The sequence below is a fragment of the Ursus arctos genome, unplaced genomic scaffold (assembly GCF_023065955.2).
Source record: "Ursus arctos isolate Adak ecotype North America unplaced genomic scaffold, UrsArc2.0 scaffold_12, whole genome shotgun sequence".
NCBI classification, from domain to species: domain Eukaryota; kingdom Metazoa; phylum Chordata; class Mammalia; order Carnivora; family Ursidae; genus Ursus; species Ursus arctos.
This window is the reverse complement of record NW_026622786.1, coordinates 70,999,005-71,024,896: the sequence shown is the minus strand read 5'-3', so window position 1 is coordinate 71,024,896 and position 25,892 is coordinate 70,999,005. Positions and strand designations below refer to the sequence as shown.

At 46.5% G+C, this 25,892-nt stretch overlaps 1 protein-coding gene across 5 annotated transcripts in view; it reads left to right on the top strand.

Annotated features, from left to right (window-relative positions):
• The window catches only part of ST3GAL3 (ST3 beta-galactoside alpha-2,3-sialyltransferase 3), a 183,144-nt gene that overhangs the window by 107,228 nt on the left and 50,024 nt on the right, over positions 1–25,892 (top strand). For all 5 annotated transcript variants that reach the window (XM_044383913.3, XM_026498290.4, XM_044383912.3 and 2 more), the window contains one exon: positions 492–584. In XM_044383913.3, the coding sequence (XP_044239848.1) occupies positions 492–584 (93 nt within the window). The remainder of the gene's footprint in view (positions 1–491; positions 585–25,892) is intronic.

The window sequence follows — 25,892 nt, the reverse complement described above, 5'->3', positions numbered from 1 at the left end:
TTTGACTTCAGGACACTGAGAGTGGTTCCCACTGGCTGGGTCATAGTTTGTGTGGAGAGAATAGAGGCTGGCGTGGGTGGCGTGTAGGGCCCCACAATAAAGCTTGAAAGGGCAGTGCCTGTGACTGTCAAAGCCTGGGCAGCTCTCTCCCTAGGTTTCCAGGCTCCACTTGCCCAGTCTCGGAGCCTGGATAGAGTTCCTGTTTTCCTTGGTATTGAGCTTGCTGCAAAGAATCTGTGTAAAACCCAGTGAGTTCCTTTTATGAAATTCTATCAGAGGGGCCTTGCTAATTTATCTACCTATTATTCCTTTAGGGCTTTGGTTTGGGATCCCCCCCCCCCCAAGCCTTGGTGTAGAAAAGGGGCTGAAAGGCTGATTGTAGAGAATGAAGCTTTATTCAAGGTTTAAAAAACCCTGCAGCTCTTCAAGAACTAATACCCCACTGATTGCTCAGTGCCTGGCAAGCTGTGACTTTCCTTCTCTTCCCATAGGCCTGCTGAGTTAGCCACCAAGTATGCAAACTTTTCAGAGGGAGCTTGCAAGCCCGGCTATGCTTCAGCCCTGATGACTGCCATCTTTCCCCGGTAAGTGCTCCTCTTTCTTCCCGCGGCCCAGACAGCCTGGTCAGGAGTCAGAAACCCAATGCTGCACAAGTGATATGCTACAGAATGCAAGATTCTGTTCTAACTTACCCTCTGTGTCCTTGAGTCTGTGGGTGCCTGGAAAAGACTTGTTTTGGGTGGTTCCTATCCCAGTCCCACTGTATGCCCTTGCTATACCTTACCCCTGCACTGCCTCTGGGAGCTTACACCTGCGAGTACAGCCTGTCTCTGGAGGGGAGGGAGTGGGTCGAACCGACGTGGTTGCTCCTTGGAAGCCGGGTACCCAAAGGCAGCCAGACAAGGCTACACAGCACAGAAGCTCTGAGCCCTGGTATCAAAACTGCATGGCTTCAGGGAAGCATATCCAAATAAAGTAGGGAACAAAGAGGAGTTTCAGAGGCTGCCCGTTCCAGCACCTTCTCTCTTTGTCCATTTTGCATTCTTCAGTTCCTGATTTCCTGATACCAAGCTTGCTGAAAGAAACTGTGCCAAACCCCGGGAGTTCCTTTTACCACTGCTCAGGGGCCTTGCTCACATATCTGCCTTTTCTTCTCGAGTTTTCTTTCCACGAAGCCCTAGTGTAGAGACGGTCATGACATGCTTGGGTGGACTTTGTCCACAGTCTGCAGTGTAGTGAGACTATCACGGTCATTCTGCTCCTTCAGAAAGTTCTCGGAGTGTCGCACTTAGAGTGGCTGGAGGAAAGGCTGCCCAGGACGCTCTGGGAGTCGGGCTGTAACACTTGCAGCACAGGAGTCCTGGAGGGGGCCTCTTGCGGTGGGGTCTGTTCCCTGGGGAAATGGCTTGCATCCCATCCCTGAGCAGGCTGAGGTTAGGGCACCCAACGTGCTCGCAGAGGAATGCTGAGAAACAGCTTGCCTGAAAGTAAATCCAGAATATTTAGTTTTTATGCTTCTTTCCTTTTTTTTTTTTTTTAAAGATTTTATTTATTTGATGAAGAGAGAGAGAGAGCGCACGCGTGCATGAGCGGGGGCGGGGGGGGGTGCAGAGGGAAAAGGACAAGCAGACTCCCCGCTGAGCAGGGAGCCCAATTCAGGGACTCCATCCGAGGACCCAGAGATCATGACCTAAGCCAAAGGCAGAGACTTAACTGACTGAGCCACCCAGGTGCCCCTCTCCTTTTCGTTTTCTGATGTGAGTGATCCAAGCTTAGCTCCTTGTCTAAAACAGGGGCTGGCTCTGCTGGCGGAATATCTGGTGTCCAGATGGAGATCTCTGCCTTCTGACTTCATTACAAATAATTTTCTTCCCCCAGCTATTTATTGAGCACCTCTAAAGTGTCTGGTGCGATGTTCCATATTCTTACACATGTTTTCTTAGATTTACTTGACTCAGTCCCCAGGGCCAGACACCTGTGAGTTTTCCTTGACCTGGATATAGGTGTGGTTTGTCTTTTTTTTTTTTTTTGTCCTTTTTCTAATTGAAAGTAATATAAGCATATGGTTAAAGAAATAATAATGAAAATGTGCAAAAGGGTATGTACTCCCATTCCAGATCCCTGCCCCAGAGACAGCCAGTAGTACTACAAAAAGAAACATCACGTATTTATTGTTTTGTGTCTTGCTTTTTGCTCCTAACAATATATGTTAGAGATTATCCTCTTGACAGCATATATGGTAATCTTATTTAATGATTGCGTAACATTTGATTGCATGGATATATCGTAATTTTTTAAAAAGTAAGATTTGTTGAAGTTTAATTTACATCCAGTAAAATTGCCTTTTTGGTGTAGTTATAGGGGTTTTCATTAATGCATACCTTTGAGCAACCACCACAACAGTCCAATAGAACATTTCCACCATCAGCCCCGGAAAGTTCCCTTGTGCTGCTTTGTAGGTAACCCCTCCCCAGACCCCAAGCCCCTGACAACCACTGATCAGTTTTCTCTTCCTGTAGTAGTTCCAGAATGTTTTATTAATGGAATCAAACAGTGGGAAGCCTTTTGAGTGTGCCTCTTTCATTCGGTATAATGCATTTCAGATTCATACAAGTAATGTGGTGTCAGCTGTTCCTTTTCATTGCTGAATGGTATTCTGTTGTATGGACATAACATAGTGTGTTTACTCAGTAGTCGAAAGACATTTGGGTAAATTCTAGTTTGGGGCGATTATAATGAAACCCACTATAAACATTTGTGTACAGGATGTATGTTTAACTCTATAGGGGATTGCCAAACTGTTTTCCAAATTGACTGTACTGTTTTGCTTTCCTGCCATCAGTGTATAAGAGTTCCAGTTGCTCTACCTCTCTGCCATCGGTGTTTTTAATTGAAGCTATTCTAATTTATAGTGATATCTCACTGTGGTTTTAATTTGCATTTTACTAATGACTAATGATATTCAGTTTCATTTTCATGTGCCTATTTGGCATTCTTTTGTCTTTGAGGAGTTGTCCAAATCTCTTACCGTTTTTTAAATTGGTTGTCTTCTTATTGAATTGTAAGAAAACTTTACATATTATGGATAGAAGATCTCTGTCAGGTGATTTGCAAGTATTTTCTTCCAGTCTGTGGCTTGTCTTTTCATTCTCTTAATAATGTCTTCTACAGATATTATTTTAATCAAGTTTTAATCATGATGAAATCCAGTTTATAAATTTTTTCTTTTATGGATTTTGTTTTTGGTATTTTGTCTAAGAAATATTACCCTAATCCAAAGTCAAAAATCCAAGGTCTTTTCCTATGTTTTCTTCTAGAATTTTTATAGATTTAGCTCTTACATTTAAGTCTATGACCCATACAAGTTAATTTTTGTATGTAGTTTTGGATATGTACGTTCAGTTGTTCCAGAACCATTTGTTGAAAACTAGTCTGTCTTCATTGAATTATGTTGGTATATTTGTTGAGAATCAGCTAAACATATACGTGTGGGTCTCTTTCTGGAATCCTTGTTCTAGTCCATTGATGTTTGTGTCTATCCTTGCACCAGCATCACGCTAATACCATAAGTAGATAATCATGTCTTCTGTTAATAAAGACAGTTTCACTTCTTCCTTTTCAAACTGGATGCCTCTTTTTTCTTTTTCTGGCTCATTGTAATGGCTAGACTCTTCAGTACAGTGTTGACTAGATGAGGTGAGAGGAATATACTTGCCTTGTTTCCAGTCTCAGGGGGAAAGCAGTTAGTCTTTCACCATTACGGTGTTAGCTGTAGGTTTTTCATAGATACTCTTTTTGGATAGAGGGAGTTCTCTTCTATTTCTGGTTTGTTGAGATTGTTTATAATGAATAGTGTTAAATTTTGTCAAATGCTTCTTTTTCTGTACCTTTTGACATGATTGTATGGCTTTTCTTCTTTAGTCTGTTAATATGGCAAATCACAGTGATTTTTTTCATTGATTGAGTTTAGAATGTTAAACCAACCTTTTATTACTGGAATAAGCTTCATTTGACTCTAACATATTGTTCTTTTTATATATTGCTGGGTTCAATTTACTAATGTTTTATTAAGGATTTTTGTTTGTCTGTTCATGTGAAATATTGGTCTGTAGTTTTCTTGTAATGTCTTTAGTTTTGGCATCAGGGTAATGCTGACACCATAGAACGAGTGAGAAAATATTCCTTCATCTGCAATGTCCTGAAAGTTTTGTGTAGAACTGATAGTAATTTTCTTTAAATGATTGATAGAATTTACCAGCAAAGATATCTAGGGCTACCTAGGTTTCGTATGGAGAAAATCCCTTTGGGGAGCCCGGGTGGCTTAGTCAGTTGAGCTTCCCACTCTTGTTTCCACTCAGATCATGATCTCATGTATCGTGAGAGTGAGCCCTGTGTGGGGCTCCGCACTCAGCAGGGAGTCTGCTTGAGATTCTCTCCCTCTCCCTCTGTCCCTCCTCCCACTCATGCTGTCTCTCTCTCTCTCAAATAAATAAATAAATCTTAAAAAAAAAAAAAGGCAGTCCTTCGTGGGAAGGTTTTTTAAATTAAGAATTACATTTCTAAGTAGAAAAAAGAATTTCATTTCTTTAATAGATCTAGAGCTTTCCTATTTCTTTTTTTTTTTTTTTAAAGATTTTATTTATTTATTCAACAGAGAGAGAGACAGCCAGCGAGAGGGGGAACACAAGCAGGGGGAGTGGGAGAGGAAGAAGCAGGCTCATAGCGGAGGAGCCTGATGTGGGGCTCGATCCCAGAACGCCGGGATCACGCCCTGAGCCGAAGGCAGACGCTTAACCGCTGTGCCACCCAGGCGCCCCTAGAGCTTTCCTATTTCTATTCAGGTTTTCCTATTTCTTCTTTGGTAATTTGTGCCTGACAGGGAATTTGTAGATTTCATCTAAGTTGTTAAATATATTGGCATAATATGTCTGACATTGGTAATTTATGTATTTTCTCTTTTTTTCCTAGTCTTTCTGGTTAGAGGTTTATCATTTTTATTGATCTTCTCACAGAACTAGCTTTTGGGTTCATTGATTTTTCTTTTGTGGTATTTTTTTTTTACTATAATCATTGTTTTCTGCTCTTATCTTTATTATTTCCTACCTTACAGTTATTTGGGGTTTAATTTGTTCTTTGTTTCTTGAGATAGAAGATTAGACCACTGATTTGATTCCTTGTTTCCTTGATTTCATGTAATTTCCCTCTATAAACTATATCCGCTGGGGGGCCTGGGTAGCTCAGTCGATTAAACATCTGTCTTTGGCTCAGGTTATGATCTCAGGGTCCTGGGATGGAGCCCCACATCAGGCTTCCTGCTCAGCAGGGAGTCTGCTTGTCTCTCTCCCTATGCCCTCCCCCCCCCCAGCTTGTGCTCTTTCTCCTCTCAAATGAATAAACAAAATCTTAAAAAAAAAACAAAAAACAAAAAAACCGTATCAGCTACATCCCACAAATTTTGATATTGTATTCCTGTTTTCATTAAGTTAAAGATATTTTCTAACTTCACTTGTGATTTCTACTTCGACCCATGGGTTCTTTTGAAAGGTTTTGCTTAATTTCCAAATATTTGACGATGTTCCAAATATCTTTGTGTTGCAGATATCTGGTTTATATTTGTTGTGATCAGAGAATATTTTTTGTATGATTTTAATACTTTTAAGTTCATTGAGACCTGAGTTGTGGGATAAAATGTGGTCCATTTTGGTGAATATTCTGTCTGCACTTGAAATTTTTCTGCTGTTATTGGGTATTCTATGAATGGCAATCATATTAGGTTGGTTGATAGTGTGTTTCAAGTCTCTTATATCCTTCCTGATTTCCCATCAGTTATTGACAGAGGGGTGTTGAAGTCTCTATTTATTAGTTTTTGCCATATTTTGAAGCTGTGCCATTTAGTGTATGTACATCTAGGATTGTTATACTCCCTTGCTGTGAACAAATTCCTTCAAGATTTTGAAATGTCCCCTTTTCCCTGTTGTAATAATCCTTGTTCTGAAATCTTCCTTATTTGATTTATGTAACCACTCCAGCCTTTTTAGAGTTAGCTTCATTGTGGTTTATGTGTTCCCATACTTTAACTTGTGTGTGTTGTGGGGGGAAGCATATGTTTGTGTTTACCCTTGAGCCTCAGAGAAGTTGGGTCCCAGGGCTGGTTCACTCAGGGCTGATCTTTTTATGTTTAACTATCTGTGTCTTTATAATTAAAGTGGTTTCTTGTAGACAGCACACAGTTGAGTCTTACTTTTTTATCTAATCTGGCAATGTCTGCCTTTTATTGCAGTGCTTATACCATTTACATTTAATGTAATCATCAATATGGTTCGGTTTAAATATACTATCTTAGTATTCATTTTCCAGTTTTTTTTTCTTTCTTTTTCTGCCCCCTTTTGGACAATGGAATGTGTTTTATGGCTTCATTTTACCTACACTATTGGCTTAGTAGCTATGCCTCTTTGTTTTATGTTTTTCATGATTGTTCTAGAGTTTACAATCTATGTCTTTAATTTATAATCTACTACCATATAATATTATATGACTTCACTTAGAGTTTAAGAATCTTACAACAGTATAGTTCCATTACCCCTCCCATCCTTTGTGCTATTTTTGTCATACATTTTACGTCTGTGTATTATAAATCCACATATCGTTGTTCTTATTTATTTTTGTTTTGAACAGTCAGTTATTTAAAGTGATTTAGAAATGAACTGGAAAAGGCAACTTGCAGAGTGGGAGAAGATATTTACAAATCATATATCTGATGTGGAGTTACATTTAGAATATATAAAGAACTACAATTCAACAACAAAACAACTGATTAAAAAATGGGCAAAGGAATTGAATAGATATTTTTCCAAAGAAGATATACAAAGGGCCCAAGCAACACCTGGAAAACTGTTCAATATCTCTAATCATTAGGAAATGCGAAGCAAAACCACAATGAGCTATCATCTTATCCCCATTAGTATGGTTGCTATCAAAAAAGAAAGAGAGAGAGAAAAAGAGAAAATAACAAGTGTTGACAAGGATGTAGAGAAATTGGAACCCTTGTACCCTGTTGGCCAGAATATTAAATGTTGTAGCCACTATGGGAACAGTATGATAATTCCTCAAAAAAAATTGAAAATGGAATGACTATGTGACCCAGCAATTCCATCTCTGGGTATGTACTCAAAAGAAATGAAAGCAGGGTCTCAAACTGATATTTGTACACCCACGTTCATAGCAGCGTTATTTTACAATAGCCAAAGCGATCCACGTGTCTATCAGGAGATGGAAGGCTAAACAAAATGTGGTATATTCATACAATGGAACATTATTCAGCCTTAAAAAAGAAGAAAATTTTAGTATGCTCCAACATGTGTGAGCCTTGAGGATATTATGCTAAGTGAAATAAGCCAGTCATAGAAAGAAAAATACATTTGATTCCACTTATGTGAGGTACATAGAGTAGTCAAATTCATAGAAAACAGAATCGTGGTTGCCAAGGGTTTAAGGGAAGGGGAAATGGAAAGTTGTTGTTTAATGGATATAGAGTTTCAGTTTTGCAAGACGAAAAGAGTTCTGGAGATTGGTTGCACAATGTGTATGTATTACTTTAATACTACTGAATTGTACACTTAAAAATGTTTAAGATGGGGGGCACCTGGCTGGCTCAGTTGGTGGAGCATGTGACTCTTGATCTTGGGGTCATGAGTTTGAGCCCGATGTTGGGCATAGAGCTTACTTTAAACAAATGTTTAAGATGGGGGCACCAGGGTGGCTTAGTCTGTTAAGCGTCCAACTCTTGATTTTGGCTCAGGTCATGATCTCAGGGTCCTGAGATCGAGCCCTGCATCAGGCTCTGTGCTCAGAGGGGAGGCTGCTTGAGGATTCGGTCTTTTCCTCTCCTTCTGTCCCTCCCCCTGCTTGCGTGTGCACACACACACACACACACACACACTCTTTCTCTTTCTCAAATAAGTCCTTTAAAAAAAAGTTTAAGACGGTAAAGTTTATGTTATGTGTATTTTACCACAATTTAATTTAAAAAAAATTTTTAAAGATTTCGTTTTTAAGTAATCTCTACACCTAACATGGGGCTTGAACTCACAACTCTGATACCAAGGATCAGTTGCATGCTCTACCAACTGAGCCAGCCAGGTGCCCCCAATTTTTTTTTTTTAATTTTTAATGAGAGGGAAGTTTATTGTAGTTATCCACAAACTTATTTTTACTCTTGGTCTTTCTTCCTTTGTATAGATACATATTTCCATATGGTTTCCCTTTCCTTCTGCCCGAAGAACTTCTGTAATGATTCTTATGAGTCAGATTTGATGGTAATGCAGTCTTTCAACTTTGGTTTCTCTGATAAAGTCTTTTACATTAAGTTTTGAAAGTTTTTTTGGGGGGAGGGGGCTGGGTATACAATTCTAGGTTGACGGTTTCACACACACACCAAGTACTTCAAAGTTATAACTTCATTTTCTTTCGGCTTACATAGTTTCCGATGAAAGTCTCTGTCATTCTTATCTTGTTTTACCTCATATGTAATGTCTTTATCTTCCTCTGGCTGCTTTTTGAGATTTTTCTTTTTGTCACTGATTTTTAGCAATTTGATGATGATACGCCTTATTGTGGTTTTCTTTAATTTAGTTTGGGATTTTTTTTAGCTCCTTGGACCTATGCATTCATAGTTGCAAAATCAAATTTGGACTTTTTCCTGTCCATATTTTTTTCGAATATTTTTTCTACCCCACCTCTCTTCCCAGGATTCTAGGGAATCCCACAGGCCACTGATGCTCTTCACCTCCCCCACCCCCCCGCCCCGCAATCTTGTTTCTCTCTGTGCCTCACTTTGGATAGTTGACATTGCTGTGTTTTCACAGCCACTGAGTTTTCTTTTGTAGTGTCCAGTCAGCTGTTTATCCCACCTGGAATATTTTCATTTCGGATATTGAGTTTTTAATCTCTCAAGTTCCATTTAGGTCTTCTTATATCTTCCGTTTCATCCCTTGTGATGCTCACGTGTTCCTCTACCCTCTTGAACACGTGGAATATATTTACAATAGCTGTTTTCACATCTGTGTCTGCTAATTCCATCATCTCTGTCATTTCTGGGATGGTTTCTATTGATGATTTCTCTCCTGGTTATGGCCCATATTTTTTGGCTCTGTGTATTCCTGCCTGGTAATTTTTTATTAGATTCCAGATATTACAAAGTTTACATTGTTCTGGGCTAGATATTGTCGTATTCTTTTAAAGAGCGCTAGATTTTGCTTGGGCGTGTGGTTGAGTTACTTGGAATCAGTTGCAGCCCTTTGAGGCTTGCTTTTAACGCTGTTAGTGCAGGTTGTGAGCAGTCTTTTGTCTTGGGCTGATTTATCCTCATTTTTAATGTGGTACCATTCTGAGGACTCGACCCCATGCCTTGTGCTTTATGACGTATTTCCACTCTGGCTGATTTATTTCCACTCAGGTTTGTGTGAATACTAACAATTGCCAGCCCTGTATGAGCATCAGGAATTGTTTGGTCTACTGCTTGCTGGTGGTCTTTCTCAGCCTCAGAGTTTCCTCAGAGAAGTGCTTGGCCAAAGATCTGAGGGGACCCCTTTGTAGATCTCTAGAGCTTTCTCTGCAGCTCTGTCCTTTATACTGGTCTTCTCCACAAATTCTAGCCTCTTTGGTCTTCTGAATTGTGATCTGCTTTCTCAACTCAGAAAGATCAGTGGGCTCTCTTTGGGTTCCTCATCCCTATACTGGTCTGAAATCTGTTTTGTTTTGTTTTGTTTTGTTTTGTTTTTTTCACGTATTTGGACTTGTTTTCTCGTTGTTTAAGGTAAGAGGTTAAATCCCATCCCTGTTATTCCATTATGGCTAGAAACAGAAGTCCCTTCTTCTGTTTTACGTGGCATTCCACTGTACAGATGCACGGTAGTTTAATTAGGTAATTCCCTACTGATGGACATTTAGGCAATTTCTAATCTTTACTGTTACAAATATTATTACATCATTGAATAACCTTTTCTGTACATCATTTCCTACACATGTAAGATCACCTAGAATAAAGAAAAATACTTCCGGATCACAATTACAGGCATTTGCAACTTTGAGAGTTACTGGCAAATTGCCCTCAGTAAACACTTTTTGGATTTATATCCGCACATAGTAGTTTGTGACGGTGCCTTCCTCTATGCTTTCTTCCAGTCCTTTTATAACTTTATTATTTATATTTGAATTATTAATCCATCGGGGTTTTTCTTGTTGTTTTGTGTTGTGTTTTGTATTGTTTTGGTATTAGGAGTGATCCCTGGTGTTGTAACTTCGGTCTGTTTATTCTTTTTCCTTGTGGGTAGCTAGCACTTCTTGATATTTTGACCAACTCTACTAAATAAAATCAGGATTTTGATCTCTATAGCATCAACATTTTTTTTAAATTTATTTAAGATAGAGAGTGAGAGAGAGAGCACAAGCAGGAGACAGAGGGAGAGGGGGAAGCAGGCTCCCCACTGAGTAGGGAGCCCAACATGGGGCCTGATCCCGTACCCTGGGGTCATGACCTCACCCGAAGGCAGACGCTTAACCAACTGAGCCACCCAGGCGCCCCTAGAGCATCAACATTTTGACACAGGAGGTCTTAATGTTTTGATGTGGTAGTTTTGACATAGTCTAATAAAAATAAACCATTAAATCTTTATCTTTTTTTTTTTTTTTTTAACCAAGTGCTTTGTGAAACATATATTCTTACTCTCTTCCTAAGCCTCGCTCCTCCCGGAGCCCACCCAGTCACTGACTCCCACCCCCGGGTACATACGGGGGAGCAGACGGTGGAAATGGAAGGGACGCCGATGTGCCGGCCTGTTCTGCCTACAGAGCCCTGCTTCTCAGGGAAGCCAGCCTGTTCCCTCGTAACCCTTTGTGCTATCTGCTGGGAAGTCTTCCTTTCCCTGCCTGGAGATATCTGCTAATGAGAGAGACAGGGAAGAGGGGGCATAAGGCCCAAAGGAACTGAGATGTATTGAACACCTGCTCTGCTCTGAGCATTGCTGGTCTCATGGAAGGGGAAGTCTTCTCTGACCTCCTCCACCCCTCTGCACACACCCAGTTACTCTTTGCTCAGTCTGTGCCACTGCAGTGTCGCCCACATAGCTCTGTCATTGTACCTTTGGTTATTTCTTGGTATTTCTTCTCCCCTGGCAGACTGAATTGTCAGCACAGAGACATGGTCTTGTTCATGGCTGCCAACACTTAGCAGAGCCTTTAGCACTTAGTAGTAGGCACTTAATATTTGTTTTATGAATGGATATTAATTTCTGCCCTCAGGAAATGGAGAGACCGAGGGTGTGAGGGATGTTGATAAAATGCTCTTTTAATGGAAAGAGTGAAGAGAATGATTATTTTGATGTAGAAGAATTATTTTGACATATACTAGTACATGAAAGATTGGAAAGAGATGAGATGTGGAGACAGAAAGTTCTCACAGCTTTCTCACTTAACATACTGTGTGGATCTTGGAAAAGTCTGAGTATTACTTATGTCATTAAGTCAAGAGAATGAAATGAGATGATGTATCTTAGGGCTATAAATGTTGATCATTCCAGAGAATTATAACGTTAGACACTTACTAAGTGAATTCCGTTTTCTCAGTGACTTTTATCACGATCAACTAAGTTTTTTTCAGGAAGGAATAAAGATCCCAGAATAGATCATGATATACATTTAAAATGTAGATTTTAGGGGCAGGGTGGGGAATGTACGTTTTTAAAGCAAAAAGTATAACTGATGAAACCTTAATTGATATACCCCATTTTCCTGGCAATCCTTTCCTACATACGTTTGAGTCACCTTTTGTGCTTTGGTAAAAGATTTTTTTTTTTTTTTTAGTTTTTAAAATTATTTTTGGTGGGGGAGGAGCAGGGGGAGAGGGAGAGAAAGGATTTTAAGCAGGCTCCACACCCAGCACGGAGCCTGGTTTGGGGCTCAATCTCATGACCCTGTGATCATGACCTGAGCCGAAATCAAGAGTCAGACACTTAACTGACTGAGCCACCCAGGCACCCCTTGGCGAAAGATTTAATATCATGTCTTTTAGGTGGTGGCCAGTGGAGCCACTCAGCATGGGGAGCAAGCATAGCATCTAGAGGCTGAGTCTGGAGCAAACAGTTTCAGCAGAAAGCAGAAACCAAGTCCAGGCCGTGGCCTTGCCCCAGAGCAGGACCAGCAGCCGCAATGATAGCTAACACCTGCCTCTTGATGTATCAGGTCCTCTGCTGAGATCTTTCCCTATCTTTCCTGTTTTAATCCTCCCAACAATCTTACGAGGTGGGCGTTGTCATTAATCCAGTTTTAAGTATGGGAAGACGGGGGTGGAGAGAATCGATCAGTTTGCTTAAGGTCGTGAACCTAGGAAGTGATGAAGCCAAGTTTCGAACCCAAGCACTCTGACCGCAGAGCCCACTAGCTTACCTGCCACATGCTGCTTCCTCTCCTAGCTGCTGTGTCATGGACAGGTTGGCTAGTGGCCTAAGTACAGAGGTCTACCAGATGTCTGGTGGTGGCTGATGAGGTACTGATGTAGAAATTGCCCTCTCGCCCAACTCTGCAGAGGAAAACCTCACTTCTCTTGAGATCCACTTTGCTCTAGAAAGGCCGAGGTGCTTGGTGTCTGTCTGTGCTTTTCATACCATTAAGCAGTTATGGCCATGGTCCAAGCTGGCTGAATTCCTGGGAGTGTAGGGATGGCCTTTGAAACCTTGCTGAGCTTTCTTAGGCAGGGAGTCTGGAATAATGACAGGGTCCCAACTGCGTGTTTTGGGACCCTTGTGTGAGAAGATACAGGAGGCCTATTGCACTGACTTCAGGGATTTTGAAAGCTTGTGGGCTCCTGGCCAGGGGTAACTGGGTACCTGGTATCCTCACATTCCAAAGCTCCTTCCTCTCTGCTCTTCCACGAAGGATCCTGGGATTCTTATTACTACAGTACTGGGGAGGGATAGTGGGATTGAATGGTATCCCTGCTAAGCTTTGTCCCATACCATAAGTTACAGAGGAGAATAGAGCACCATCCACTTCTACAAAATTCTTGTCCTTCCAGACGGGAAGCCAGTTGAATACCCCCCAACCAAGAGTGTGCAGAGACTTATTACAGTTGCTTTCTCCACTCCCACCGCTTCCCTCCCTGAAATGCTCTTGCTCAGATCACTTGAAAGGACTAATTGACAAATCCAAGGATAGGCCTTCTCTTTTTCTGACCTCTCTGAAGTATTTGGCAGTATTGATCTCTTCCTCCATTTCGAAACTCTCTCCTCTCAGTAATTCTTTGTCCAAACTGCCTTCCGGTTCTCCTCCTGCTTCTCTGATTGTTCCTTCTCAGTCTCTCTTGCAAGCAACCTTCTTTTCCTGTGCCCACCTTTAAATGCTGATGTCTGCCAGGGCTCAGTTATGGTCCTCTTCACTTCTTACTTGACCATATCAGCTAACACCTGTGTGCCAATGACTGCCAGGACCTGATTTCTGGACCCAGATACCCAGCCTCCTGCTGGACAGCTCCACTTGGATGACTCTCAAGCATTTCAGACTCAATGTGCCCAAGTCACTGAATTTCCGTTAAGTCTAATCAGTCCATCTTGCCTATTGCAGTGAATGACACCGGTACCCACCTGAGAGTGTCACCTGAGCGGAAGATCTGAGAGTTCTTCTTTCTCCTTCTCTCAACCAAATATCCAGTTAGTCGTCGTGTCCTGACACTGCCCTTTATAATATCTCTTCTCTGAGGTCAGTCCCTTCCCCTGTGCCCTGGTTCTTTAACCTCTCCTAGATCTTGGACCTAAAGACCCAGGGACCTGGATCTTCGTTCTCTTTACTGACTCCTTCATACCACTGTTTTATCATACTGAAGTCTCTTGTATCGCTTGAAAAGTTGCCACATTGGGCGCCTGGGTGGCTCAGTCAGTTGAGCGTCCGACTCTTGATTTCAGCTCAGGTCATGATCTCATGGGTTGTGGGATGGAGCCCTGTGTTGGACTCTGCATTCAGCAGGGGGTCTGCTTGAAAAGTCACTTCCTCTACCCCTGTCCACACTCACACGCTCTCTCTAAAATAAATAAATCTTAAAAAAAAAAAAGTTGCCACATTGACTCTAGTATTCTGTAAACCTAATGGTAATGGCTGCCATTTCGTTTGTTCGACAGATCTTTCTTGGGCACCCGTGTGCCGCTTTTCCAGATGCTAGCGCTTTAGCATTGTGTGAGGTACGTGTAATCCGTCCCTCAGAGACCTTACTGTCCGTAAGCAGACCTATGCGGCCTGGTGTATAAAGGTCACACAGTTTTATAGAGCACTTGCTTTGTGCCAGCCGCTGTGCTAAACACTGCAGATGCATTACTTCGTTAGTCTTTGCAGTGACCCTTTGGAATGAGTGTTGTTTATGCCCATTTTACAGATGCAAAACCTAGAACTTGGCCACAATCACAGTAGCACAGAGCCAGGAATCAAACCCACCAGTCCCACCTTCTCTCCTGAGTCATGGCCCTGAACCGTGAGCCTTCAGGAGAATGCAGACTCCTTTTGACTGGAGTGTTTTAAATATTTTCAGTGCGTACCCCTGCAGGGAAATCCTTGAGTGCTGGGCCTTTCTGAGACGTGCAGAGCTCTCCGTAACTCAAGCTTCTCTGCCTACTGTCCAAGGGTCTGCAGCCCTGTGTGGGCTAGGTGGGCTAAATGCCTGTCCTTGACCTGGACTCCGGCTTGAAGCTGGAGGAGTTGCCATCTGTGTCCTCTCGGTTTCTCTGCTGTCGGTTTTTTCTTCATGTATTCCTCAGTGTCAGTTGTTCTAACCTCTGGGAACCAGTCCTTGGTCTGCTTTTAAATTAACACCACTCCAGGAGCGCCTGTGTGGCTCAGTCGGTTAAACACCTGCCTTTGGCTCAGGTCATGATCCCAGGGTCCTGGGAACGAGCCCCGCATCAGGCTCCCTGCTCAGCGGGAAGCATCCTTCTCCTCCTCCCTCTGCCTCCTGCGCCCCCTGCTTGTGCTTTCTCCCTCTCTCTCTCTCTCTCTCTCTCTCTCACTCGCTCTCTGTCAAATAAATAAAATCTTAAAAAAAAAAATAACATCACTCCTATCTCAGCCTCCCCCTTCTGCCTCCCCACCCTTCAAGGAATTCAGTCTCCCCTGGCCCTCCCTTCCCTGCCCTGTACCCTAGAGCTGGGGTCCCATCTCTTTCTCTTTGGTCTGTACACTAACCCTTATTGGCGAGTCTGTGGTAAGTGGCCAGAAGTTGTTTTCTGTGGAAAAATCTCCTTCCCTAGATGACTGGGGACCCGTACTTCTTTATACTGGTGACTGTTACAGAAAACCTGTTGGGTTTCCCCTGGTTTTAAATTCAAGCAGCAGGCGAGGGGCTAGGCCTCAGTCTGCTAACTGCGGCGGATGACGTCAGTGTCTTTCTCCTGCCGTGTTCAGGGCTTGAGGGGCCATGTCTTGTCCCCTCTCCAACTTCTCCTCAAGGTGAACGCCAGGCAGAACCCTTGGGTATCAGTCCGTTGGAAGCCTGTTGTGTGCTATGGAATCAAAAGTGATACGAGCTGGTCTGCAACCAGAGTTTTGAGAAATTGATAATAAAGTTTTAGAAATGTCTGTAGTAACTAGAGTAAATTTATGTCAGTTAAATCTAATTTTAAAAATGTAGCTTATATTTTATATGTTTTAGTTTTTCTGATTTGTTTATTTATTATTTATTTAATAAAGATTTTTACTTATTTGAGAGAGAGAGAGAGAACACAGAGGCAGAGGGAGAAGCAGACTCCCCGCTGAGCAGGGAGCCCAAAGTGGGGCTCAATCCCAGGACCACGGGGTCATGACCTGAGCCAAAGGCAGACCTTTAACCAAGGGAGCCACCGAGGTGCCCTTATTTTTATTTTTAAAGTAGGCTCCACACCCATTGTGGATCCCATTGTGGGGCTTGAACTCACGCCCCTGAGCTCAAGACCTGAGCTGAAATCAAGGGTCAGATGCTTAACTGACTGAGCCAGCCAGGCGCCCCCATTTTTATTATACTTTAAAGAAGTATCACTCTGTGACAGACTTGAAGTTTCAAAAACAAAACAAACCGGTCCTTCACAGATGGCTCGAGAAGCTCGGGACTGCGGTGATAAGTGAGAGCCCAGGCTTTGGGAGTGAGTAGGGCTGGACCCCCCTTTCCTCACCTGTGCCCGCTGGCCTCAAGATGAAGGGAGGCAGCGCACACACAAACCCGTATCCGGAATGTGTGCCCTGAAAGCGGAGAGGACCGAGGGCTGCGGAGGCACAGAGGAGGCCCTCAGGCAGGAGGGGCTGGCGGGAGATGGCTGAGGGGAATTCCCGGTGCGGGCGATCCCCGAGCCGTGCCTGGAAGCACGGGGCTTCAGGGTCAAGGTCGCACGCCCTGCTGTGGAGGGGCTTCAGGGTCAAGGTCACAGGCCCTGCTGTGGAGGGGCTGCAGGGTCAAGGTCGCACGCCCTGCTGTGGAGGGGCTTCAGGGTCAAGGTCGCAGGCCCTGCTGTAGAGGGGCTTCAGGGTCAAGGTCGCACGCCCTGCTGTGGAGGGGCTTCAGGGTCAAGGTCGCACGCCCTGCTGTGGAGGGGCTTCAGGGTCAAGGTCGCAGGCCCTGCTGTGGAGGGGCTTCAGGGTCAAGGTCGCACGCCCTGCTGTAGAGGGGCTGCAGGGTCAAGGTCGCACGCCCTGCTGTGGAGCGGCCTCCTCCCTGGCAGACCAGGCCGCAGGCTCTGCGGGCCGCAGGCATCCTAGGGGTGCTGCTTGGACGCACGCTCCCTGGTGCGAGCGGGCGGGCTGCATGTCTGCCGCATTTGAAGGTTGATCTTGTCAGATTAGCAGCTTTGCTTGTCTTGGTTGAGGTACAGGATTCCCACGTGGGGAGCCGTGCGGCTCGGGAAGAGCAAAAGCTGGTGAAAGCACAAACGTGATCCTGGCCCTTCTCCCGAGCCGAGCGGCTCCGGGCCAGGAACAGCCCCGCAGGGCTCCACGTCTCGGCTCTGCAGTGAGAGGGCGGGTTCCGTCGGAGCTCCACCCGCACACGTCCCAGGGCCCAGGCGGAAGGTGGGCAGAGAGGAGGCTGCCGGCATTTTCGGGACTGGGTCCTGCCCTCCCGACTCTGTCTGCATTTCGGGGAGTGGGGGTGGTCGCTGGGTGACTGGACTCCTCAGAGAAATAGCCAGAAGGAGAGGGGGGAAGCAGTGCTGAAGCCTGACCTCTCCCATGGGGAGGCAGGACACCAGCCCGCCATGCCCGCCTCCCGTCATGCTGAGCGCTTTCTACTGTCTGCCCCGGCGCCACGCGTGGGGTCCAGGCCGAGGCAAATGAAGTAGCCAGAGGGAAGCCACAGCCCCACCCAGATAGCAGGAGTTCAGTGAACCGCTGGGCGATGAGGTCTGGGCTGGAGGAGCAATTTGGAGATGATTGATATGCGAACCGCAGAGGGTCGACGAGATTGTCCAAGATGATGTGGTCTGTGCTCTTGGGAGACCCCGTTGGGGAAAACACAAGCCTGACTCCTGGCAGCAGCACAAAGACAGGTCTGTTGGCAGCTGGCCTGCGACATCTCCGAGCCTCTCGTGTCGGGACAGACCCACCCTCCTTCCCTGTGTTCCAGGGGCTTAGTCCGGGGGAGTTTCCTGCAGCAGGACTGCTTGAGGAGTTTGAAAACAGATGGCTGGAAAAACAAAAGGGCATTCTGCACTCTCGTGCTCAGCCTCTCAAGAAAGGGGGGTCTAGGCCAGAGGCCAGCTGCGGAGCTTGCCCAAGAAGCATATCCCCAAATGGAACAAGACCCCCATACGGGCACACCAATGGTGCCGGGGCCCTGGGCTCGGAAGCCAGCTCTGGGGAGCCTAGTGATGGTTCTGTGTCTGCTGTCCGCACTGGCCTGGCTTCTGTGCGTCCAAGGTGGCTGTGATCGGTGCAGTCCTGGCCTGGTAGAGGGCTGTCTCCACCTGATTCCCTATCTCCCCCCCACCCGCCTGCACACCCCCAGGACCCACAAGGGGAATTAAGGCCAGGACTTTGCCCAGCTGTGTGTTTGCCCTTAGGACCCTCTCTAAGCCACTGCCTACACACCTGCACCTTTCTCTTCCTGCTCAGAAGCTAACGCACGCACAGGTGCCCCTCAAATCCAGGTCCTTCCCCACTCCATGGGCTTGTCTCCACTCTGCCCCTGCCCCTGAGGGAGGATGCAGTGAGAATGACCCCTGGTTCGGTTAGGTCCTGGGAGCCCATGTGGTTCCCCTCATGGAAGAAAGCGGTGACCTTTTTTTAAAGATGGCCAACGGCTTCGTCTGGTGGAGCCAGTCCTGCTGGCGGCCTAGTCCTCCTGAGATTGAATGCATGGCAGAGCACAGCAAACCATGCCCGGGGGCTCGAGGCTGTGGGGAAGACTGCTCATCCTGGGCACTTGGGCCTTTGACCCAGCCCTGCCTCCAGCAGCCTCCAGCAAAGTCACGGACCCTCAGGAAAATGCATTCCTTTGCTGCTCACATTATTAGGAGGAAGCAAAGGCTTGGGGCTGTAGTCTGGCCGAGGAGAGCTGGCGGCCCGCGTACCGCGGCATGGAAGTGCATGCTCTGGAGTGAGCCTGGCTCCCTCCGTCTGGTCTGCGACTCACACAGAGACTCCCTGAAGGAAGAAAGGACGGGCTGCCCTTTCTCAGCCCTGCCTCCGGAGCCCCGGGGCCCACCCCTGTGGGTAGCAGCTCTCGTCCTTGTCCATACGTGAGCCCTTTCCAGCAGGGCCCTGGGGGCTGGATGCAGGCAGAGGGAAGAGGGAGGGCAAGCACACGGGTTCCAGGGCTGCAGCCCCCACACTCCCTCTAGCCGTAGGTTGCTCATTTTCTTCCCAGGCCATGACTGGACTGAGCTACTGGCTGTATTTCAGCCCTTTCCCCGAGGCTTGGCCTGGATTTCAGGGAGCAGAGAGCTTTGTAGCCGGGACAGCAGTCCGACCATATTCAGACTGTCAGGACTTGGTGCTGGCGTGAAGTTGGTTAGGGACTGTGGGGAGGGGCGTCTTTGCCACCTGACTTCACCACTGGGCCAGTGATCGCCTGACATTGGGGCCTCGTCAGTTCCTGTGCCAGGTTCACAGCGTCTCATTTGTGCTATCTCAACAAGGACTGAACTGGGCTGGGGGATCCTTCCTCAGGCTACGCGAGTGAAAAGAGCTTGGTTTTGGTGTCAAGCAGACTGGGTTTGAGTCCCAGCTTTGCCACTCAGCTGGCTGTGTGACCTTGGACAAGTTCCACTAGTCATGCCAGCTTCAGCTCCCTCATCTGCAAAGTGGGGTAACAGCCCTGCCTCGTGGGCTGTCATGAGGATTCCACGTCCACGCAGCTTGTGGCCTGGTGCTGGCCAGCACGACAGCGAGCGCCTGGTGGGGGCACACCTGGTCTGTGCTGGTAACTGTTGTCGCTGGGCTGTCCTCACGCCCGGATGCTTCAGCTCTCTGTGAGACCTTCCAGTAGTGTATCTGCACTGGGAGCCGTCGGGACTTGCACAGACTGTGTATACAAACCCAGGTGATTGGCGTTTGTTCATACAGGAATGCCTCCTCGCATCGGGAAGTGTGGCTTTGGGCAACTCCAGCCACACAGGACGCAACTGACAACTTGTAATTTAGGAAGAAGGCTTCTCAGAGCTGTCAGAGCCCCGGGGCACTGATGCCTTCTTGTGCCATAACCCTGGGGTGGCCTTGCCCTGCTGAGCCATAGTCTGTTCCCCGAGCCTGAAACACTCTTCTGCAAACTCTCTGCCCTGCAGAAGCACTCCTTTCACTCGGCAGGCAGCCCGAGTGTCCCCTGGCTCGATGCGCGGTAGTCTGTAGTTCATGAGCCGCTGGCGGCTGCTTGTCCCTCAGAGGGGCCCCGGACAGGGTGTGCTCTTAGCTCGGGGGGCCGGCCACCCACACCTGCTATCCGGAGTGTCCCTGCTCACGTTCTCCACCTCTCAAACTCCCAACTCAAGTGTCACCTCCTCTGTGAAGCTTTGCCCTGGATCCCCAGGCAGAGTTGGTTTCGGGGCTCCCATGGTGCGTCTCTCTCTGTAACACTTCACACATAATTTTGTAGTTCCCTCCTGGGTCCTCCACTAATCCTGGTCTAATTTTCACCTTTAATTCACCCTGTGTCACCACTTAGTGGGAATGAGTTGGGGATAGCTCCCGGTCCCCTTGCCCTTGTCTGTCCTAGCATAGTTGTCACAGCTAGCTTTGGCTTGGAGAGGGAAAGGGAAGCCAGGGAATCCTGCCGACCTTCTTCTGTGACGTCCCGACCCACCGTGTCGCTGGACCCAGTGCTCTGGGCTTCCTTCCCAGTAGTCACACTGCCAGCATCAACAGTGGGGAGAGTCTAAAATGATTCTGAGAATATATTAATTTCTACGTAATTCTCCCTCAAAACACTGAGTTTGATGGTCTCCCTCAGCTCAAATAATGGAGAATTGCGTATTTATTTACTCAGTGAGTGCATTTTTCTTGCATGCCTATGTTGGACACTGGAAAAAATGGTTTTGACCAGTGCAGGCATGGTGCCAGATCACCGTGTGGGGAACGTACGTTGAGGCGGTACCTCAGGGCTGTAGTGACGTCAGGCCGGGTTGCCCAAGAGCCTCCTCACTGCTGACTCCCTGCACCCGGCCAGGGTCTGGCGACAGCAGAGGCCACTGCCAAGTGAGTGTCACACAGTAGCTCTGTGAGCTGAGGCTGGACTGAGGGGATGACAGCTTTGGAGCCACAGAAAAACTGGCTTGTGAATGGCTTTCATGGAGCGGGGCTTTAGGGAGACAGAAATGACATCTGAAAAGACTCTTCTGAGCAAGTCTTCTTGGCATGTTCACCCAAGTCAAGCCTAAACAAAAGGCTGTTGATGACATTTCTTCGGCACAAGTCACGAAAAGCTTTAGACCGAGGGTGAGCAATTTCTGCTTCTGTGATTTAGAGACCATAAAGAATGAAGAATGGCTTGGGGAGAGCAGGGCTCCATCATTAAGCCACCATCCGCCCCCTGAAATTGGGCATGTCTGCATAGCACGTGGTGTCCATCCCTGGAGCCCCCTGCAGAGGCTCCAGCCAAGACAGGGAATGCCCTTGGCATACAAGAGAGCCTCCCATGTCCTTCACCTCTGGGGGGACCGGGCCAGGCCTCACAGAACTCCCTCTGGACCCTGCCGGTGGAGACTGATTCTTGCTCCACTCCTGACCCCCAGGGACCCAGGGTAGGTCCTGCCCCTTTCCCAGCCCCTGAGCACCCCTTTTCTGCCAAGCCTTGTGCAGAGCTGGGAGGACAGTGATAAGAAAGAGTCACTGCCTCCTGAGAGCTTATGGTGAGTGGGTGACAAGCAGGAGAGCAGGGTCACTGCAAGGAACGAGCAAGCCAAGCAGGTTAGGGACACCTAACCAAGCAGGCGGGGAGGTGGGAAGGGCTTCCTAGGGGAGGTGCCTCCCATGCTGACTGTCGGAGGACGTTAGCAGCTGGCCAGGCAAAGAGTCTGGGAAGGGCACTCAGCCTGAGGGAGGGAGGCTCCTGGCAAGTCGTTTCGGCTGCCTGGAGTAGAGGCTGTGGGGTGGGAACAGGCCCTGGATATCATGCCAAGGAGTTTATGATGAGGTCAGTGAAGGTTTCAAGGCAGGGAGGGAAGGGTGGCATTGGATTTGTTCTTTAGAAAGGCCATTACCTGGGATGTGAGGGCGATCTGGCTGCGACGTCTGTCACCCCATTGATCGCCAGGGTTGGTGCGGCTGAGCTGGCTGGCTAGGCGGGTGTCCCCTTCCTCCCTCACCGCTCCATGCGCGTCCCTCCCGAAGCTTGTGCGCTCCTTCCCCGGTAGAGGAGGACCGTTCTTCGGTCGAGGGTCTACGAGTAGCTGCGCTCCCCTGCTAGAACCTCCAAACAAGCTCTCAAAAAAGGTCATTACCTGGGGCGCTTGGGTGGCTCAGTCGGTTAAGTGTCCGACTCTTGGTTTCGGCTCAGGTCATAATCTCAGGGTCCTGGGATTGAGCCCCCACGTTAGTCTGGGCTCCGAGCTCAGCAAGGAGTCTGCTTCGGGATTCTCTCTCTCCCTCTGCCCCTCCCTCCCCACCATTCGCTCTGTTCTCCCTCGCTCTCTCTCAAATAAATAAATAAATCTTTTTAAAAAAGAAAGGTCACTACCTGAAACGGGGGCGGGGGGGTGGTCAGAGGAAGCGAGAATGAGGAGGGTGACACTCTGGAGGCACTGATGGGACAGGGGTGGGTTGGCGATTTGTTTGGGGAGGAGCGATGGAGACGGTAGGTGGCTGGTGGAGAAAGGAGTGAAGACAGCCCCCACTTCTGTTCCAGGCAGCTGGGGAGATGCTGGCACCACTACCTGACCTAGAGAACACAAGTTTGGGGGCAGCTATTGAGTTCATTTGGGGAAATGCTGACCTTGAACTTCCAGTGGACCATTCAGTAGAGATGTGGAGCACCAGTGTCCTTTCTTTTTCTTTTTTTAAAGATTTTATTTTAATTAATTTATTTTTAAAGATTTTATTTATTTGTTTGAGAGAGTGAGAAAGAGGGCACGAGGTGGGGGAGGGCCAGAGGCAGAGGGAGAAGCAGACCCCCCCACTGAGCAGGGAGCCCAATGCAGGGCCTCCATCCTAGGACCCTGAGATCACAACCTGAGCCTAAGGCAGATGCTTAACCGACTGAGCCACCCAGGCGCCCCAAGATTTTATTTTTAAGTAATCTCAACACCCGACGTGGGGCTCGAACTCACAACCCCGAGGTCAAGAGTTGCATGCTCCATGGACTGAGCCAGCCAGGTACCCCTGTTTTTCTTTTTTTCTAATTTCCTCCTATTTTAAACAACATTGCTGTGAACAGTATTCTTAAAATGAGGTCTTTATGCAGTTCCTTGACGACTTCCTTGTGTCTCTGACATAATAAAAGGTGTTTTTCTTGGTACCGCACTGATTCATCGCATATCTCCCTTTTCATCACCAGACTTCTCCACTTGAAACCTGTTTGCCTAAACTCCCTTTGACTCCTTCCTCCACTGTGTATCTTACAAGCACTTCCCTGTGCTGGGCACCGTGCTGGGTACTAAGGACGCAGAGTGATACACAATTCCCAGCCCAGAATCTAGTCTAGAAGGGGACTCAGACACGAACACGAAATGACCCTAACGTAGAGTGCTGGTGCTATGGTAGACGAAAGCACAGGATGCCGTGAAGATACGGAAAGGAGACACCTGATTAAATTGAGGGGCTGAGAGGAGGCTTGGATTTCTGGGTCCATTCCTCCTCTAGCATTATTATTTACACTACTTCCTGGCTTTCACTCTAATAATTTGCTACTAGCATTTGAAAGTCTGAGCTGACCCTCTCATGGATCCATTGGTGAGTGGTATCTTTCATTTGGTTGAAAACTTTTCTTTCTTTCTTTCTTTCTTTCTTTCTTTCTTTCTTTCTTTCTTTCTTTCTTTCTTTCTTTCTTTTTTTGTTTTTTGTTTGTTTTGTTTGTTGTTGTTTTGTATTTGGCAGGAGTGGGTGCTTTGAGTGTCAGTGGGTAGGATAGGTAATGTCAGTAGCTCCTCAAAATATGTGGTCTGCAGACCAGAAATATTCATGGGCCCCTCAAGGCCATGCCTAACCAGGGCCAAAGAACTGTGCCTTTTTCTCCTGACCTCATCTGGAGATGAGGTCTCTGTCTGCCCCACACTGCCATATTTTCTTAAGGCTGTCTATTCTCAAAGACCTCCAGGTAAGAACATGCCATGGTCTCCTTCAGCAGCCCGGGCAAAATGTTTTAGAAATTCCTTTCCCTCCCCTGTGATAAGCCTGCACGACTGGGGGATGTCTAACAGGAAACACTTGGAGAAGACATCTTTTTTGGGCGAAGTGGTCAGGGAAGGGTTTTTGAAGGAAATGATATTTTATCCAAGTCTTAAAGATTGCATAGGAATTAGGCAATTGAGAAATGATAGGGCAGGTGTTCTCGACAGAGGGAATGCATAAACTAAGGGCATGAGGCACAGAAGGCTATTCAGAGAATTGCAAATGGTTTGGTATGGTTGGGGTGTAGTGTTATGTCCTAGAATGCTGGTAGAAGTCATCCAGGGCCAGATCCTGGGAGACCTTACAAGTCATTCCGCAAGGGATTTTATTCTATCCCAAAGAACATGGGGAACTATTGACATGTTTTAGACAAGAGACAAGAGAATGACATGGCCAGATTTGCTACTTGGAAAGATTTCTCTGACCCCGTACGGAAGATGAATCGGAAGAGGAAGCTTGGAAACATGGAGATCAGTTAGGACACTGTTGCAGTAGCTGCTAATTGGCAGTCCTGTGAGGACGAGACAAGGACTGTTTGAGGAACACTTAGGGAACAGTCAAAGTGTTCCTTCTCTCATCCCAGCACATCTTGTATGGCGTTTCTCCCACCGCCACCACCACTGCAGCTGATCATGACATTGTTGTCTGTCTCCCCCTCCAGGACAGGGACTGCATATCATCCCTCTTTGTGGCCAGCCCTAGCACCTAAGAGTACCTGGCACTGATAAGGTACTCAAGTAAGTGCTTAGTATGCCTGTTGAATCGATTCGATAATTTGGAAGGCTAGGGAGAGAGAAGAATCTGGAATGACTCCCAAGTTTCTGGCTTCAAAGGGAAGAAAAATGAGGGTGCCATTGATTGAGATAGGGAGCCCGAAAGAAGGGCATTTGTTTCTGGGCGAAGATCATGAACTTGGTTGTGGACATAATGACTTTGAGATGCCTTGAGGATACTTGCGAGATGTAGAGCCGTCATTTGCATGTGTGAGTGTGGAGTCCAGGAGGAAAGGTCGGGGCCAGAGATGGCGCAGTGGGAGCTATTAGCATATAGAAGGAGTTGTGGCAGTGGGTGAGGCAGTGTAAGATGAGTGTGTGGACTGGGTCCCAGACTGGCTGCTTACCCGCGACATGCACCTGCAGACATACTTTATGTGGCTGGCACAGTGTTTTCAGGTGATGTGAATGCCTTTAGGCAGTGCGTATACTCCAGCCCACCCAAATCCTCTCGCCTGCTATTGTCTCACATCTGGCCCAGTTCATATATTTACAGCACCTTCTTGGCTCTTATAGGCATTTGAGTTTGTAATTTGGGGAGGAAGAAGAAGAAAACAGAAGGACATAACTCTGGGGAATACCAGCACATAAGGCACGAATAGGGGGAAGAATGGCCCGAGAGACTGGAGGAAGTCATAAGAACAGCATTTTGTTCTTTCCGGAATTATTGAGGGCAATGTAGGCAATGTGTAAGAAAACATAAAATGTGAATTCCATTTGATCTAACAATTCCACTTCTAAATATTTAACATGAGGACGTAATCGTGTCTGTGCACGCAAGTTACTGTAATATGCTGCTTGTTGCAGCATGTTTATAATAGCAAAAAATTGGAAACAACGTAAATGTCTCTTAGTTGAGAATGGTTAAGTAAATATAGTATGTCTGTATGATGAAATATTATGTAGTCATAAAAAATGATGTCAGATTATATTTACTGTCACGACCCCACAATTTATTGTTAAATTTTTCAAAAGCAAGTTACGGAACCGTACATGTAAGATAATCCTGTTTATGTTAAGTGCCTGGTTACAGAAGGACAAGTCTGGAAGGCTTCACATACAGTCACAAGGACCTCCCAATAGCTAAATCTAGTAGACCTCTCTCTGGCCTCGGTGGCTTTGACCTCTCTGTGGCTTTTGACATTGTTAACCTTTCTTGGCTCCTACTCCTAGTTGTTATTCCCTGACCTTTGTCTCATAGGCTGGCAATCGGGACTGAAAAATGGCAGACTTGATCCTGGGAGAGCCTTTCAAAACTGGCAGCTTGTTTATGTCCCAGGCGCACCCAAAGCAGGGCACTCG